Source organism: Coccinella septempunctata, chromosome 8 (genome assembly GCF_907165205.1).
Source record: "Coccinella septempunctata chromosome 8, icCocSept1.1, whole genome shotgun sequence".
In the NCBI taxonomy this organism is placed as follows: Eukaryota; Metazoa; Arthropoda; class Insecta; order Coleoptera; family Coccinellidae; genus Coccinella; species Coccinella septempunctata.
The window spans coordinates 25550131-25566992 of record NC_058196.1 but is presented as its reverse complement, the minus strand read 5'-3'; the positions used below and the strand labels follow the sequence as shown (position 1 = coordinate 25566992).

At 36.1% G+C, this 16862-nt stretch overlaps 2 protein-coding genes across 2 annotated transcripts in view; one reads left to right on the top strand and one right to left on the bottom strand.

Annotated features, from left to right (window-relative positions):
* The first annotated feature begins 13 nt into the window (after positions 1–13).
* LOC123319488 (integrin beta-PS-like) lies at positions 14–4927 on the top strand. The gene is made up of 9 exons (XM_044906491.1): positions 14–612; positions 928–1355; positions 1934–2178; positions 2419–2696; positions 2785–3088; positions 3190–3397; positions 3673–3942; positions 4237–4496; positions 4673–4927. The coding sequence occupies exons 1-9, from the start codon at positions 457–459 to the stop codon at positions 4873–4875; spliced, it is 2352 nt and encodes a 783-aa protein (XP_044762426.1). The 5' UTR covers positions 14–456; the 3' UTR covers positions 4876–4927.
* LOC123319489 (protein GDAP2 homolog) overlaps positions 4926–16862 on the bottom strand; it is a 38353-nt gene continuing 26416 nt past the window's right edge. Inside the window, exons 8-11 of the mRNA XM_044906492.1 lie at positions 9572–9725; positions 7742–7936; positions 7351–7494; positions 4926–6737 (exon numbers count right to left, since the gene is read on the bottom strand). Coding sequence (XP_044762427.1) covers positions 6696–6737; positions 7351–7494; positions 7742–7936; positions 9572–9725 — 535 coding nt within the window. The 3' untranslated portion in view covers positions 4926–6695. The remainder of the gene's footprint in view (positions 6738–7350; positions 7495–7741; positions 7937–9571; positions 9726–16862) is intronic.

Genomic DNA, 16862 nt, shown 5'->3' with positions numbered 1-16862 from the left:
AAGCATTGCTTATTTCTGAGTAATAAAAAATCCAATACGACTTTATAATTTGATCAAGAAATTCCTAAACAATACTGATTATGCACCTCTGAAGGTCACAATTGGTTCGGGCATAATATAAAAAACATAAAACAGATTAAAATTTACAATTTTTGAAACGATGAAAATCTAAACGGTAGGAGGGGGCTCCTGATATTACCCGCAGTTGATTCTACATACCTGTACCTAATACAAGCTTTTTGATGATATTTTAAGTTGAAATAGCTAACATTCTTGACATGATTCAATTTCAAAAACTCAATCATGATGTGATGTTCTTTTTCCAAACTTCACAAACCATTGGGAAATATTGACCGCAATTTCCTAAACCGTATTTTACTGAATCAACTTCAACTTCCTGTCAAATTATTACGCGAAGATTACTGGAAGGTTCATGTGAAGTTCATCTTTGAGAATATGAGTTTTTTTAAATTTCGCCTACTAGCTGCATTATGCGTTATCATTTTTATGACCAATGTATTTGCACAAAAACCTTCAGAGTGTAGTTCTAGAATTGATTGTTCATCTTGTCTCCAACAATCTACATGTGTATGGTGTTTGCAACCAAAGTTGGTAAGTTTTTTTTGTGATAAGACACATATTACGTTTTTTACTGGGTGGAATTGACAAAGCATGGTTTTCTTTTATCCGAAAATGAGGAATTTTTATTCTAAATGATAGATTCAGTGATATTTTGTTGCAATGTGGTAATTTCACAATTCTCACATCAAGAATCAAACGATAACAGTTTGAAAATAATTATTTTTAAATGCCCTCCAAATGATTATAGTTTCTTGCTTTCGATCTATCAAAATGAGATACGAGGATTGGAAATATCACATCATCTATGTGAAATTCGTGGTTTTCATTGAAAGTTTTCCTTTACAGAAAAATCCACTGCCTCATAACAAAAGCAAAGAATTGAACCACTGCATGCCGATCAAATCGCCGGAAATCGAATGTGCGAATGGCGATATGGTAAATCCAAAAACAGAAGCGCAGGTGGTTCAAAACCGACCACTTCGGAGCAAGAGTGGAAGCATTGTTCAAATAAAACCTCAAAGTGTCAATTTGACCCTCAGAGTTGGACATACCATCGACGTCAAGTTTCAGTTTTCCCAAGCGGAAAACTACCCCGTCGATTTGTACTACATTATCGACAATTCTTTCTCGATGGCAGTCCACAAGGCTAAACTTGCCAAATTGGGCGAAGAGTTGTCTCGTACAATGATCAAGCTGACCAACGACTTTCGTATAGGCTTCGGAAGTTTCATTGATAAGAAAGCAGCACCTTTTGTCAACCAAGTGCCACTTTTGTAAGTGTTTTGGGTTTTTCTTATTTCCGACCAGGCTCCTGGGTCGAGAGTATTTTGCTGGGCCTCAACAACAACCGGCCATAAATATCCCATAGAATTTTACGACCTCCCGCAGACTTCATAGACATGTAGCCATCCTTTGTCTACCTCATCAAGATAGTGATAGTGTCCTTCATTATCAACGCATATTTCAGTCGATGTTGCCAACTTGTGCAAGAGAAACGAAACGTTTTAAATTTTAATTACCCATTTTTATTTATTTCAGTAGATGTTGCTAACTTGTGCAATAGAAAGGAAACGCTTTAAATTTTAATTACCCATTTTAATTTTTAATTTTTAAGTACTTGAAATAATTTTTTTGGGAAACGGTTGAAATGGTTTTTTCAAAATGCGACGTTTCAACGATATTTCATAAAGAATACATCATTTTCGTCAGGAGTATTCCCTATTCTCGAGTATTCCAGAGGCAACAGGGGTATACTAAGGGTCATTCGTAACAGTATGGTGTGATGAACACACGATATTAGCCATTTATAAAATTAATTTTTTGACCATTTCTTGAATTGATAAAATTTCAGCGTGAATCAACCCTGTGCAGGCTGCGTACCTGCTTATGGATTCAAGAACCATCTTTCTCTAACACCCGATTTCAATCTGTTCTCGAAGACTGTAGAAAATGCTAAGCTATCGGGTAATTTGGACTCTCCAGAAGGAGGCTTTGATGCCATTATGCAAGCCATTGTTTGCAAAAAGGAAATCGGATGGAGACCACAAGCAAGACATCTAATAATTTTCTCTTCAGATGCTGAGTTTCATATCGCAGGTAGGATGAAGATCAAAAATTGGTTAGACTTAAAATTTATATGCTTAATAAAGGGGCAATATATAAGGCTTTTTTTGGAGCTGGCTTCCAAAGATTCAGTATAAGAAACAGAGAGACAATTGCTTGCCGAATCTGCATCGTCATTTTCCTCCGTTATGACTTCCAACCTATTGAAGATCAGTGGTCACTTTTGAGTCAGTGTCCATAATATAACAATCATGGAAAAATCTGACTTTTCAGGGGATGGAAAACTAGTAGGAGTTCTTGAACCCAACGATGCTCGGTGTTACATGAAAGACAATCAGTATGACGGCTTGGAAAAAGATTATCCATCTGTCTCCCATCTGAGCCAGATCCTGAAGGAAAACAACATTAATCTCATCTTCGCGATCGTGAAATCTAGAAAGAGCGTGCTGAAGAGTTACAAGAAGCTCTCCGAAAATATTGAGAATACGAAGATCGATGGTCTGGATGCCGATTCCAAGAATGTTGTGAAATTGGTTGTTGAAAACTATAAGGTAGGTTCATGAATTCTTCATTATAACACTTTTAATTCGCCAACAAAATCAACATGCAATATATCTTCTTGACAATTGTAATTTTCAGGAGATCGTTGGTTCAGTATCAATGGAATCCAACGCCACCGACAATATACAAGTGAAGATCACACCTCATTGCAAACACCCCATAAGGAATGGATGTGCTAGGGTGGCACTTGGCGAAGTTGTGGATTTTACGGCTTCCATAACACTTTTGGATTGTGCGAAAAATACCTCGTCTCCCACTTACATCTCCATCAAACCTGACGCGCTTGACGAAAGTCTGATTTTAGTGACGAACACCATTTGTGGATGCGACTGCGAATCTTCGAGTCATTCATCTTACAAGAAAAATTCCGACAAGTGCGGAGGTAAACTTTTGCGATCTGAGAGTCGAAATGATGGGTATTTTTATCAGTTTATGTTCCAATATTGAGGATCTCCCATCTTGAAACTTGAACTTTTTCTTTAGGTGTCGGAGATTTGGTTTGCGGAGTATGCAAATGCGACAAAGGTCACCAAGGTACCAAATGCGAGTGCAACAGTACCAGTAGCACAGCTTTCAATGAGACGGCATGTAGAGATGTCAAGCCTGGCTCTAAAACCTGCTCAGGCTTGGGCAAATGCGAGTGTGGAGAGTGCCATTGCAAGATAAATCCTCACACAGGGCAAAAGTACAGGTATAACTGCATTCAACATGCCATGATCATAGACAGCACACAAAATAGTGCATATTGTATAGATATAGGTTCGGTTCTAGGTAGCTCAGAGAATCCTTTTTTGGCAGAAACTGATGAAGGTGAATTACTTCAATGAAATTACCTATATTATGAAGCTTCAGCAGGAAATATACCCTTTACATTCGCATTCAATTACAAGTTGTAATTAAATCGATGGCGCTTTTAATTCTAACATATTTGCCTCATGAATCTAGCATAAATTGAATTTTTTCTAGAGGAAAGTTCTGTGAATGTGACGATGCTTCGTGTGAAATAGAGAATGGCAAACTTTGCAATGGAAAAGGAACATGTGACTGCGGCAAATGCCATTGCATTGACGGTTGGAAAGGTTCAAGTTGCGGATGCCAAGACCAAAATGAACTCTGCGTGAAGGGTGGCGACACTTTGATCTGCTCAGGAAGAGGCTCTTGCGAATGTGGAAAATGCATTTGCACTGGAAACTACACCGGCAGATACTGCGAAGTTTGCCCGTATTGCGACGGAGAGTGAGTACTTTTCTATTTTCTCCAAACAGGTCGAGGAAATATTGATTCGAATAAGATCTGAACTTAGCGAGCAAGTGCCTTCTACAGAACCTTGGATTCTCTGCTTCCAAACTTTTTAAGCCATTCTTTAATGTACTTAATGTTTTAGTCATCATTGTCTTATCAAACTCAGTACAGTTTCAGGTGTTTTCAGTTTATCTAAACTATAAATTACTGAAGTACCAGAATATATATTTCAGCTGGAGATGGGTGTGGTAAGTGTGGTTCATTATGAATGTTCAATTGATTTTCTAGATGTGAAAAGCTTAAGGACTGCGTGCAATGTACAGTTTTCGGGACAGTGATTCGCGACAGGAGCAAATGTCAAAGAGAATGTATCGCTTATGACATAAAATCAACGAAAGAGTCCATCGTGAAGGATGAGGAGGAAGAGAAGATTTGCAGAGCCTTCGATGATGATAGGTGCGAGATACTCTACAAGTATATGTACGATGACCTGCAAAAATTGACTGTGATAGTACAAAAAATGCGGAATTGTCCGCCTAATATACTTGGTGAGTGGGTGTTCGTATTTCAAATCAAGTCTTATGTACAACAATTGTGTGAAATAAGCTTCAAAGCCCAAGGTTTTGATATTAATGAATAAGGAAACGTTATCCACATGAAAAATAATCAAAATATGCGAGTAGATTGCTGAACTTTAACAGTTGAATATTTTCAATTCTTGCAGTTTATGTGATAGCTGTTTCTGGTTTTGTCCTACTCATTGGAGTTATAACCCTGCTGATATGGAAACTGGCCACAATGTTGCACGACAAAAGGGAGTACGAAAAGTTCACGAAGGAACAAAAAGACTCTAAATGGCACAGTGATGGCAATCCTCTCTACAAAGGAGCAACAACTACATTTCACAATCCCTATTATACAGAATGAGTGTATCGACCAATGGTCAAGTGAAAAATAAATAATAAAAAAAAACACCATTCGTTTTTAAAATTTTATTTATAATCTGGATCTTTGTCATAACAGAAATGCAAGCTCTGTGATTGTAAATCTTACGTCAACAGTATTTCTTTGAAGCATCCATATGGTATCACTTCTAACAAATTTTTTAGTAATTTCTTCAACAATTACAACAATATATCATTTGAAAAAATAATAACCAACACTGCACAAATTCAGAATATATTCTTCTCCAAGACACTATTATTCAACAATTTCTTGATGTTATATTTTGAGCATGAATATAATCATATATAGTAATAACTATAGAGAAATTTAGTTACGAGAAATTAAAAGTGCAGAAATTACGTTTTAGTGCGATGAGTTATTTCAAATTTCTGAAAGAGTAATTTTTACATAATTTCAACACATTCATCAGATCCATTCGGTAGGACTCGTTTCATTTTGGAAACGGCCAAAAATTCACTGATTTCGTCCACCGTAGAGGGAAAATCTTTAATTCGAATGGAATATTTCTACAGTCTGAACTGAATGAGGAATTATTAGGATATGTTTCACTTTTGGAAGAAAAAAGTGGGAAAAATCACGAAAGGAAATATTAATTAAAAAGGTACGAACTGTCTTGGCACATATGAAAATATTTAAAACGTAATATAAGTCGAAAATGGTTACATAAGACTTAAAAATACAATATTAACAGTTGCAAGAATAAAAAGAGTTTTTTCAACATGGAGATTATTGCTTTTTGCAGCTCAATTTATAGACTGAATGTACCTTTAGAAACTGTTTCGGTAGGATTATGGTAAAGTTAATAACTATAATACCACAAACCGATTCAATTTCGGAAGGTACACCGTCATGATCGGCTGCTATACAGGAAGAAGATATTCAAAATCGTAAAAATTTTCAGGTGTCCAATATAACTAACAACGATCAATTAAATCAGTCGAATTCTCAATAGGAAGCAATAAAAGACATGTCCAAAAATCTGTATGATTCCTTGAATTCATGAGTGATAAATTGACAATATCATATATATAATTTGATCTCAATATTTCAGGAAATTTTGTCATAAGAATTGGAGCGCTCTCAGTCGTATTTTTTCGGTGACTGAAACAGGTTTTCTATACGATTTTTTTTCCGAATTAATGTTAAATACTCTGACACTAAAGTAACAAAGATGCGAATTAAGTTACGAGATCCTTCATCTCTAATATATTAGTCTTAGCTAGAACCTTATTTTTTTCTGAAATAAAAAAAATATTATAATTTGGTTAGAGATAATTCGTTTCCGTACTCATAAAAAATAATTGGAGCCTGATACTCAAGACATTTTGCTGGATCGACATTTGGTCCTCAGACTCAGCTTCTTCAACTTCGCGGAATTCCAGAGTTCAATCCACCGAAACTAATCGCAGAGGGTATAAAATCGATTAAAAGATTGAGTGTCAACCGAACATACTTTCAAAATAGCACTCGATACTACCAACTATGAAAACAGGTGATTACAGTTTGCACAGCCTTAAAATTAATGAATTCCTAGAACAGAAACGAAATTCCTAATATTGTTTTCATTTTACGTCGACTTCACTGATGTCCGACAACATTGGCGACCACTTTAGGGCCTCGGAAAGCATTTTTTTTCGTCACTTTCCCATCTCAGTTGGCACAGCACAACTTAATACTAATCAAAAATATTGCGACGACGAAGTGGTTACGTGTTTTGGAGCGCTGATCCCAGGATAATCCCCCTTCTTTTGGTGTTAGACCGAGGTGGGCGTCACTATCTGTTATGTTGTCAGACTAGGCTGAAAATATCTCAGGCCGTTTATCTAGAGAAAGAGAGTAAATCGTCAGAATTGTAGGCTTCTTCAAGTATCAGTCTGTAAAGGGGCTAAAACACATCAGAGAAGCATGTTAATTAATGATTGTGCTGTATTCACCTCAAAAATTGTGTTAGTACGTACGAGTTGGACGAGTAGCATTGATGAATACTCGCCGTCGTTGCTATGACTTGGTTAAATATAGAATATGGATGTAATCACTCAGTACTTGATGCAGTAGTCAGATGGCGCTAGGTTGTATTCCTTCACCATACCGACTACTACTGAATAAATGATCCATCGATTCGTTCAGTTTTCGTCGAAGTATGAGTTGTGTTGCTTTGATGAAGTCAAATGAGACCAAAACCATGGTCAGCAGCTATTATTTTTCGAAAAAATGGTATTTTCGATGAGATGAATTTAAGTTCTGACTAATGTCTGCCAAATAGCCATAAAAATATCAGAAACACTATCGGCAGAAGAGCATTTCTTCAACACCATCATATTTCCTGAGAGTTATTGACGAGAAAGGCAAGGTTTGTTTTATTTTTTATCCCAACATATAAATGTGTTTCGAGTACCTTTGTTAAAAAAGAAGTATATGAACGTTTATATTACTTACAGTCATATCATATTCTGTAATAAAAGCTGGAATTTCAAGTTGATCAGGTGACATGACTGCATAAAGGTATTCCACTCCTGGCAAACTGTGGACTTTCTGTTTTATAGCTGGAGCCATGAAGGTGGTGAACCACCAGGTCATCATCTAGAAATAAAACGTCGAAAAGTGAAAAATTATTCATGATGATGCATAAACGCTGGCTTGAGGCGTGTGTATTAATAGTTCTTTTTTCGTAGCATCATACACCTCTTTTCTACGGCCATACATCCGCTTGAATCATATGAAAGAACATCTCTGATGATTTTAGGCGATGCAGAAATTGTGATTTTGCGCCAGGGCATTATAATTTTGTTCAAATGGCAGTATCTGTTTTATTTTAGGGAACACTCACCTTTGTCCAAAACGTTGGATGAACGATGTAAAATGCTTTGAGGTTTTTCTTGTATTTATAAGGTAGCACATTGTACACCTCTTTGAGCCAAGAGAAAGAGGGATAATTGTTGTTCGACGTCAATGTATGGAAGTAGGCTATCACGTAATCTCCTCTGACAATTGGGTCCAGAAGAGTGATCAGGTACAGTAGAGCCTGCAATGAATGTTTAGGTAAAATCTTTTCCTTCTATTTATTTAATTTTTGTTTACTCTTTCTTGACCATTTGTGCCATTAGCCAATTTATTCGCATTCTTTCCTTAATTTAATATCTAATTATCACGCTCGGGTTGATTCTTGATCTTTTTGTGGAAATATTTAGATATAGTTTCCCCTTTCGTTTCCGATTATTACAATCGGTGTCATATTTCAATTCTCTAGCGTTGCGGTATTGATTATATGTCGTAAAAGCACAACCTTGTAGAGGGCATGCTTAAAATTAAATATCAGAAAAAGCTTTCTTGTTTGTATCTTGAAGTTGCATTGTAAATTTCAAGATTAGTGAGTTTGCGAAGTCTGGAAGTTATTCCTCTAGTTCTCGAGCAATTCCAAGATGGACAATGGGAATAGTTTGGGAAATCGGAGTATTTGAAACGCCGCTATTTGCTACCGAATTGTGTCCCAAAAAGATCAATACCTAGGTAGGTACATTCAAACAATGTCACCAGTCTGCGACATTCTCCATTATTTTGCACCTACACATTGTTCTGTACTGAGGAGCAGATTCTATGATGTATTCAGTTGTAGCAGTAAGTAGGTATAGGAGGGTACATTCAAACACCAACTTCCAGATAGCTAGTTGCTTTGCGGACTTAGGGGGAAAATCCTTCTCCTGAATAGAAACAAGATAAGCCCAGTTCCTGATTCGAATGTCACTACAATTGGAGCTCAACCGTAACGAAATAAAGATAAAGGACAGAAAGGTTTACATGGAACGTACACGTATGGATTTGGTCGCTGCTGAACTTGGCGTTCGGTTTCACAATGGTCATAACTTATATGGAGATTACAGGAAAGTGTGGTAGGATCGACAAATTCAAATTATTTTTTTTTTGTAGTGGCAGCTCGTGAGTATTTATCATAGGCTGGCAGATTACTCATCATGACTTTCCTGAGCCACCTGGAATTTGTCGTCCGAATGATCATGTTCAGATTTCGAACAGAAAGCAATGAATTTTCCTTGATATTTGGCCATTATGCTCACGTCAAAATGATTCTTATGATAAAAAATGAAAATTCACGCTGCGCTGGGTTAAAAACACAACAAGGTTCAACGTCGTTAGAATAGGTTCAGTTATGTGAATCGAGAGATGTCGATGATCATTCGGTAGGAACCCTCAAGTACGGCAAACGACATTCTGCCGACCCTGCGTATTGAACCAACAATACAACATCAATTTAATGGGCAGTTACTTTGAAGTTATCGAGTAGTTGAAAAAGATGGAAAATTGATCAACGTAATTATAGATTCATGTGGATAAAATTAAAATTACATATAAATTCGTCAAGGAGTAATCATGATTTCCTGTAGCCTGTAATATACTATCTCAAATTCTTTTTTCTTCAGCAAGAAAAAACATAAATAAGAGGTGAAATAAAAGCAATAAAAAATTTGCCAGCATAAAACGGAACGGTGTTCATAAAAAATCGCTCCAATTAATTTTATTTATTCAAAGCAGGTGATTTCATTGAATTCAGCACAAGCAGGATCGGAAAATAGAATCATCTGAAAGATTTATTTCACACTAATATTCTAAAATTACAGTCTACACGGAGAATTACCCCACTCACCTTATCTAAATTGATTTTGTTGAACGGAAACCATTTCCCGACAAACACAACAACCGGCCTGCCTAGCCTGTCAACTCCACTCTGATACAAACATCCTATTCCTGATACTTCCGTCAAGTCCTCTGCCTTTGCTCGACGTAATAGACGTTCATAACTGGAAAAGAAAAACGATCATCAGAATGTTTTTTTGGAATCGATATTCATGAAATGGAATTTCAGTCGAAAAATCTCCATCAATTCACAGCAAGGGTAAATTATTATTATAAAACCTAAAGATCACATGGCGTTTTGATAGTCAGAAAAATTCTCAAGGAATATTATGACAATTCCATTTAATTCAAAGAGAAATTGTTAATTTTGCTATCGCAGACATTCACAGAAAATATTGCTCGCGTTAATATCAAGTCTCTATTTTATAGAGTAAATTTACAAGTGATTATTGGGTTTGTTTTATCCGAAGTTTCGTCTAGCATTCGCCAGCCGTCTTCAGGTAATTACTTGATATTTCACGTACACAAATGATTTAGAAACCATTTTCTGAACCATAAACTATTTGGGAAAAATCATTAGTTTTTTTAACCTAAAAATAAATTAAAATCGAACAGAAAATACCTACTATATGGGAGCAGATGAACAAATAGATTGTTAAAGTGTTAACTGACTCCCAATCCCCTGAATACGCTCCTGCTGCCGCTCGAAAATATCGGGAACATTGCTTATATCGCTTCTCGAACAGGGGCGTATCGGTATAAAAGACGCGCGGTGGGCTCGAGGGGCAGTTAGTGTTCCAAATAGCGAAGATACAGTGAATTCTCGAAGAGTTAGTAAGTGCAAAGTAGTGGAAGTAAGTAAGTGAGTGTGTACGTAAATTAGAGTAAGTAGTACAGTACATAAATTAGTGTATTAGTTGTGTAAATAAACGTTCTGGAAAGGAGACAAATGAACGTTGCAGTAGGCATAATTTTTATGAAATATTTTTCTGAGACAAACCTAACGGAGTAAGAGTTTCGAAAAAAATTTGAGATCAGAATTTCAATAGGAATGTTGGGATGTTCGAAAGAAAGTGCAAACTTCAATGTGAATTTCAATATATTGTGAAGTCTAAAAGACAATGTGAAGATTTTTTTTAAATATTGAGAATTTATTAAGGCAAAAATTTCTTTGAAAGAAAAGTTTATAAATATCTTTTGTGAGTAACTGTGGAAGTGTTTTTAGTAATAAATTCACTAGTAGTCAGTCTATAGGAAGATGTGAAATTTTTTAAACGAAAAGGTTAAGTTATTCATTGAATTTCTCTCGAAATTGATGATCAGAGATTAATAAAAAATTATTGGGTACCTATATATTAATCAGAAAAATCTTCCATAAGACGTAAAACGGTACGAATGGAAACCTACTTTCAGGGTATACCTACACCTAGTTTTCGAACAATAGCTATGAATACGGATTCGTATATAAGTTGTTATAGTTTTTTTTCCATTGAAGTTGTAGACAATTAACGAATAAGCTCATCAAGTTCAATTATCTCGGCATTTGAGCGTTTCAAAGCGAAAAATATTGAGAAAACGAATGAGGTCTTTAATATATTCTCATCGTTATGATAATCTGGGAATTGAACAATTGATACTTGTGAAAAACAAACCGAGGCGCAATAGATAAATAAGTTTCCTTTTAATCCTTTGTGAATTGAAAAAACCCGATGATTTGGTAGATTTCCATGTGCAGTTTCATGCGAAACTCTTGGACACCCTCTATATGTAAAGGGTGTCCAGAAGTCTTTCAAATGCAACCCCCTACGAGATCAAGTAGGACTTTGATTCATTCGAATCGTAAATGTTGCACAGGAGCGGTTAAATTTCTTTTTTTTCACAAAATTCTAGACGTCCCTCTTATCACCTTCATCCAACACTTATTTGAGCTTCATTTTTAGTGTGGCACTGGTATTTTGGAGAATTCTAGATAAAGATGCTTTTGATAATTTTCTTATGGACTAGGTGTTAGACATCAAAGCAATGGAGCTCAATTACAAGTTTCAATTCGTATAATTTCCTAGTATTTTTATACAAATGAGTTAACTCTTTTACACGTGCGTTGATGAAATTTGAAAACATTTTTCCTGATTTGGTAAGGAAAAATGGAAATGGGTCCAATTTTAATCGAACCTCTAGAAAAGTTCAAGAAGGCGTTTTCCATGTTAATGATTGATATAGTGCGGAGAATTTTCCTTCATTTTACTTGATTTATGATTTCGTGTGATAAAATGTTGAATTTAGAGTGTTAAATTTGTAGATTCGCGTGTGAAAGCAAAAAGTGCAGACGTATAACCTTGAGGAAACGCAACTTGTGTGAAAATCTCGTATGCGAAAGAGTACACGCAAAAAGGATTATGATGTCAAGCAAATCTCAAACGAAACGAGGTGAAATGAGTTTTTATATACGGTACGATGTTGAATGGCGTCGAATATTTGCTAGTCAAATGTTTGAGAAGACGTCTTCATGTCAAAACGGACGACCTTGTATCGCATATCATATAACAAGATCATTTCGAAGATCCTATTCCTACGTTTATAGGTCGATATAAGAAGATTCTACCCTGAAAATTGAAATTGAAATGTCCAAGAATTCATGGAATTCAATCTAGACTTGGATTTGCGCAAAATGCAATTCCGAGGATCGTAATTGAATAATTTAGGGAAACTAGAACAATTGCGGATACTAAACACACTGGTCTACTAAAAACGAGTAGTTTAACTGTTGAAGCAGAAGAATTTATCAATGGATCGTTAAAAAATGAGCCCCAATATTTACTGCTTGAAATGTCATCATTCAATCTATATGTTTCTTTAAGATGTCAGGTGTACACTGAAAAGGTTGAATTGGTTTCAGTAGCAGATAAAATGATTTTTACTTCCCCTGCCATTATGTGACTTGGGACAGTTCTGTAACTTGGGAAAATTACCCCCCCTTGCAGATTTCTTTGTTTCTTACCATTTATGAGTGGAGGGACAAACTTATAAGATTGTGTAGCGTCTTTTCGGTTAGTTTAACAATTAATTCCTGTTGAGTTTACCGTGAACAGAGCGTTTGAATTGAAAGGAAAAATTAACGAATTCAGGAGAGTAAAAGCGCGCTTTTTTATGGCCCTTATACTTTCTAGTGTCTTGTACATGTGTTTCACTTTGTGCATGTGTAATTATTTTTTTTTTCTGGATACGTGAGATATATTAGATATGTCATGAAACGAGGTTGTTTACAAATCAATCGGGACCACGGATCTCATTCATTTATTTTGTTGTTTCAGAGGGTGACATGGGACAATGCCGAATAGATACAAGCGGCGCATTGGCAGCAGGAAATATGCCGATTTTTCGCAGGATATTCTTATTTACGTTGTTTCCACAAAGGAATCACCAAAGAATGAAAGAAATCAAAGTTCCCTTGTTTTGTTTAGTTTTTTACATTTGAGTTGCAATATATTTACTTTTTCTGTAATAGGGGTTTATCATTCAATTTCCTTACCGAATTTCAACTATATAATCACAAATTCTTACTTTTCAAAACTATACAAAGTCCCAAGTCACCTAATTCATTTGAGATTTGAGAAAACAATAGATTTTAACTTGTGTCCCAAGCCTCCCAAATCGGTGGGTGACTTGGGACAAGTATATTTTATTTTTTTTAAATGTATACCCGAATTCTGAAGCATGGTTTATATTCTAAACAATACTCTGAGTCATTAAGTAAATTCGAATTTCTTTTTCAGATAAAAATGGGTCACCGTTTTGAAAATATGACAAGTTGAATTCAACAATCGTCCCAAGTCACCCGAATCTACGGTACCTAATATTTCGTATCAGTTGTGAGGTATATGCAATATCTTGATGAGCAAAATATAATTTTCAAACACTAGGCATTGAATGTACTCGATCAATATTAGAGAAAACTCTAGTGATGTTAGAAATAGTAGTTCTCAACCTGCAACAGTATTAATTGGATGTATAAATTCTGATAATCAGGTTTGAGATTCGAAATATTTCAAGTGTTAATTTTAACCATGATAATTGTATTGGAGGACGATGTTTTCAATACACACTTGCAAGTGAATAGTCCAAACCTGATAGACAAATTGTTCATAAATGTAATTTTCTATTTTCAAGTGAAATAAACGATTTGCTCCTGCGCAAATCAATTTTTTTCTAGTTGATTTGCTCCTGACAAATTAGTGCAAGAATTTACGCAGGAAAAAAGCGTTTATTTCACTTTTTAAATTGATTTTGTTTCAGAGATTGGGAGTAAAAACCTTATTTTGTATGAACTATATAAACTGGATGTAAAACAGAGAGGCACAAAACTTGAGAAAATTGGTTTGATCGATTTTAACAGAATGATCATAACAAATATGCCAAACGCTTTTGTATTGAATCAACTCATGAAACCGCGATTTCAGAATTAACGACGGCCGGATATAAATAGAAAAAATTCGATCGGTTTCGCCGTGCGTCAAGACCCGCCAACGTGATCCGATCCAAAAAAAGATCCTCACCTAGACTCATCGTCACAACGGACCGAGCTCAGCGCTTCATCGTCGACGCCACTGCCACCCAGGCCCAGATAGCTGGACAGGGTGGTGAAGATGCTGGAATAATCCGATTTCGGCACTTCCATTGCCCCCAAAAACCGCCAAATCCGGCCGGAAGGAGAGAGCGGCAACTTCAGAAGACGCTCTGAACTCGCCGCAAGAGACGGATGCGGAGTTCCGGGCGCGCGGATTCTTGTCGGCCTGGTCGAACACTGAAAGGAGTGCGGATTCGCGGGAAATTTTAGACAGAGCCGACGTCGAGCTATAACCGCTCACTTTCTGAATTCTGCGCTAAATGCTATGTGGAGGAGACGCGACTACAATGGTATGGAGTAACATTGGGGAATATCGCCAGACAATCGTCTGTTTCGATGTTTTGGATTTCCGCGGTTTTAGCCGTTATCATTTCCGGAACGCACCGAATTGATTGAGCGGTTTCAGAATTAAGTAGACCGAATCTCATGCTGCTCATGAAACAACGAACAAAAATGTCAAAATAGTTATTTGAGAAGGGCGAATGTAAAAGGATTTACGTCGATTAGAGGCCACATTCATGCATTACATTTTTGATTTGCATAAAATTAGTATATGCATCTCAGAGCGTCACCGATTTATTTCGGTAACGCATCTTAACTTCAGCTAAAATGAAGTGTCTCTGTGTTTTGTGGTTTCTTTACCCACCTCACTTCAATTCATAGACAAGGCAGAGGTCAATGTTAGACACACTTTCTTTGAACTTTAATCTGAGTTTAATTTGAGAGGAGTTGATCACTGTTTGGTGAAATTGGCCCTTAATAAGTTTGCTGCATACAGGAATGCACCAAGGTTGTCTCTGGAGTGATAGTTACCTTTAGCGTTGATTCAAGTATTGTACTTCAATCAACGCCTTTAGAGATTATAAAAGGCATCTTTAGGGATACTTATCGCAGTTGCAGTGGCTGTTCCAGGAGTGATTTTGGAGGGGGAGGCCATAATTTCATATTTGAAAATCTGTAAGGTGTTTGTAGATATAAAATGGGTATACATTTATGATTGTAAGATAAGGTATACGAGGATATATTGAAAAATTCTTAGCCTACTATAGAACCAAACAAAATTTCAATGTCAAAATATTTTATTACTCAACATATTATTCTCCTCTTAATTGGATACAGTTATTACAGCGAACCTGCAACGTCTCTAGACCTTTCAAAAAAAATGTTTCTTCTTGCTCTGCAAACTAGACCACCGCAGCTTTTATTACCTCCCCGTTGGAAGAAAATTTACGACTATTTAAACTTTTTTTCAGTTGAGAAAAGAGATGATAGTCGGATGAAGCCAGATCTGGTGAAAAAGGAGGGTGTTTTAGTAATTCAAACCCTAAATAACGAATTTTTTGAATGGAAACATGAGATTTGTGTGCTGGAGCGACGTCCTGCAAAAACGAAACACCTTTGGATACCTTTCCGGGTCTTTTCTCTTAATTTTTTTCCCGTAGAGTGGTCAGTAATGTCGAATAGTAATCTCCGGTTATTGTTCTACCCTCAAACAAAAAAATTAATCATGATTACTCCATGACAATCCCAAAAACTGAAGCAAGAACTTTTCCAGCAGTTTTTCGGACACGAAACTTCTTAGATCTTGGAGAACCACAGTGTCGCGCCACTCCATCGATTGTTGTTTTGTTTCTGGATCGTAGAAATGTACCCAAGTCTCATCCATAGTAACAATTCGGTTTAAAAAGTCTACTTCGTTTTCAAATCGAGCACAGATCGAACTCGATGCTTCTACCTCTTTCGAAGCTTGCAGTCCAATTTTTCACGGTCGCATACGAAGGACATTGATCCCCAAGGGTATTAAGTATATCTTCGTAAATCTGCTTACCTTTAAACCCTTTTAAATACAGGTACTTGATGATGACTCGATACTTCAATTTCTCGATTTTCACAATTTGGGTGGACATCTTCTTTCTTTTAATTTATTTTGTAACTTTGGTTTACTTTTTTGACCTCAAACTTCACACTGACATTTCTTATGAGTTATTGTTCATTGCTATGCTAACGCAATATTTTTTTATGCATTTAACTGGTTTAGGCTAACTAGATATCAATACATCCTCGTATGTTAGAAACTTATTCTTATTTGAACTGGGAAACAAAATCATTTTTCGACAATCAAAAAAATATTTCCCTCAAGTTCTCTTGTAGTGAAAAATCTTCAAATTTCATCGAGATCGGTGCCACCGTTGGGTCTTGACGATTTCTAAATTGTCCCCATTGTTTTGGTAATTTTTCGAAATCATCGTAGATCTAAATATGACACAACTCTTTTAGTAATAAATCTCGAAGTTTCATAGAGTTCTGTCCAAAGGGACAGAACTAACCCCCGGTTTCACAAAGCTTGATCGGAGAATCAACGCTTGATTGACGAATAAACGTCAATTTGATTTCAATCGATAATTCAGTAATGAGCATATAGAATATCATTCTCGCATCAAATTTTGACCTATATAAGTTCATTCAATGATTCTCAAAATCTTCTTCTTCAGAATATCTAGAAATGAAGAAGTTTCAGTGAATTCGTTTTGGAAATCGAGTGACAGTCATATTGCTGATCGAGCAATCAAAGTTTTGTGAAACCCGCTCTAAGAATTTAAAATTTTCAGAAATATCGAGGCGCTAGTTGAGTTCGTCTTATGATTTTGAGCGACTTCAAAAAAAGGTCATTTCAATT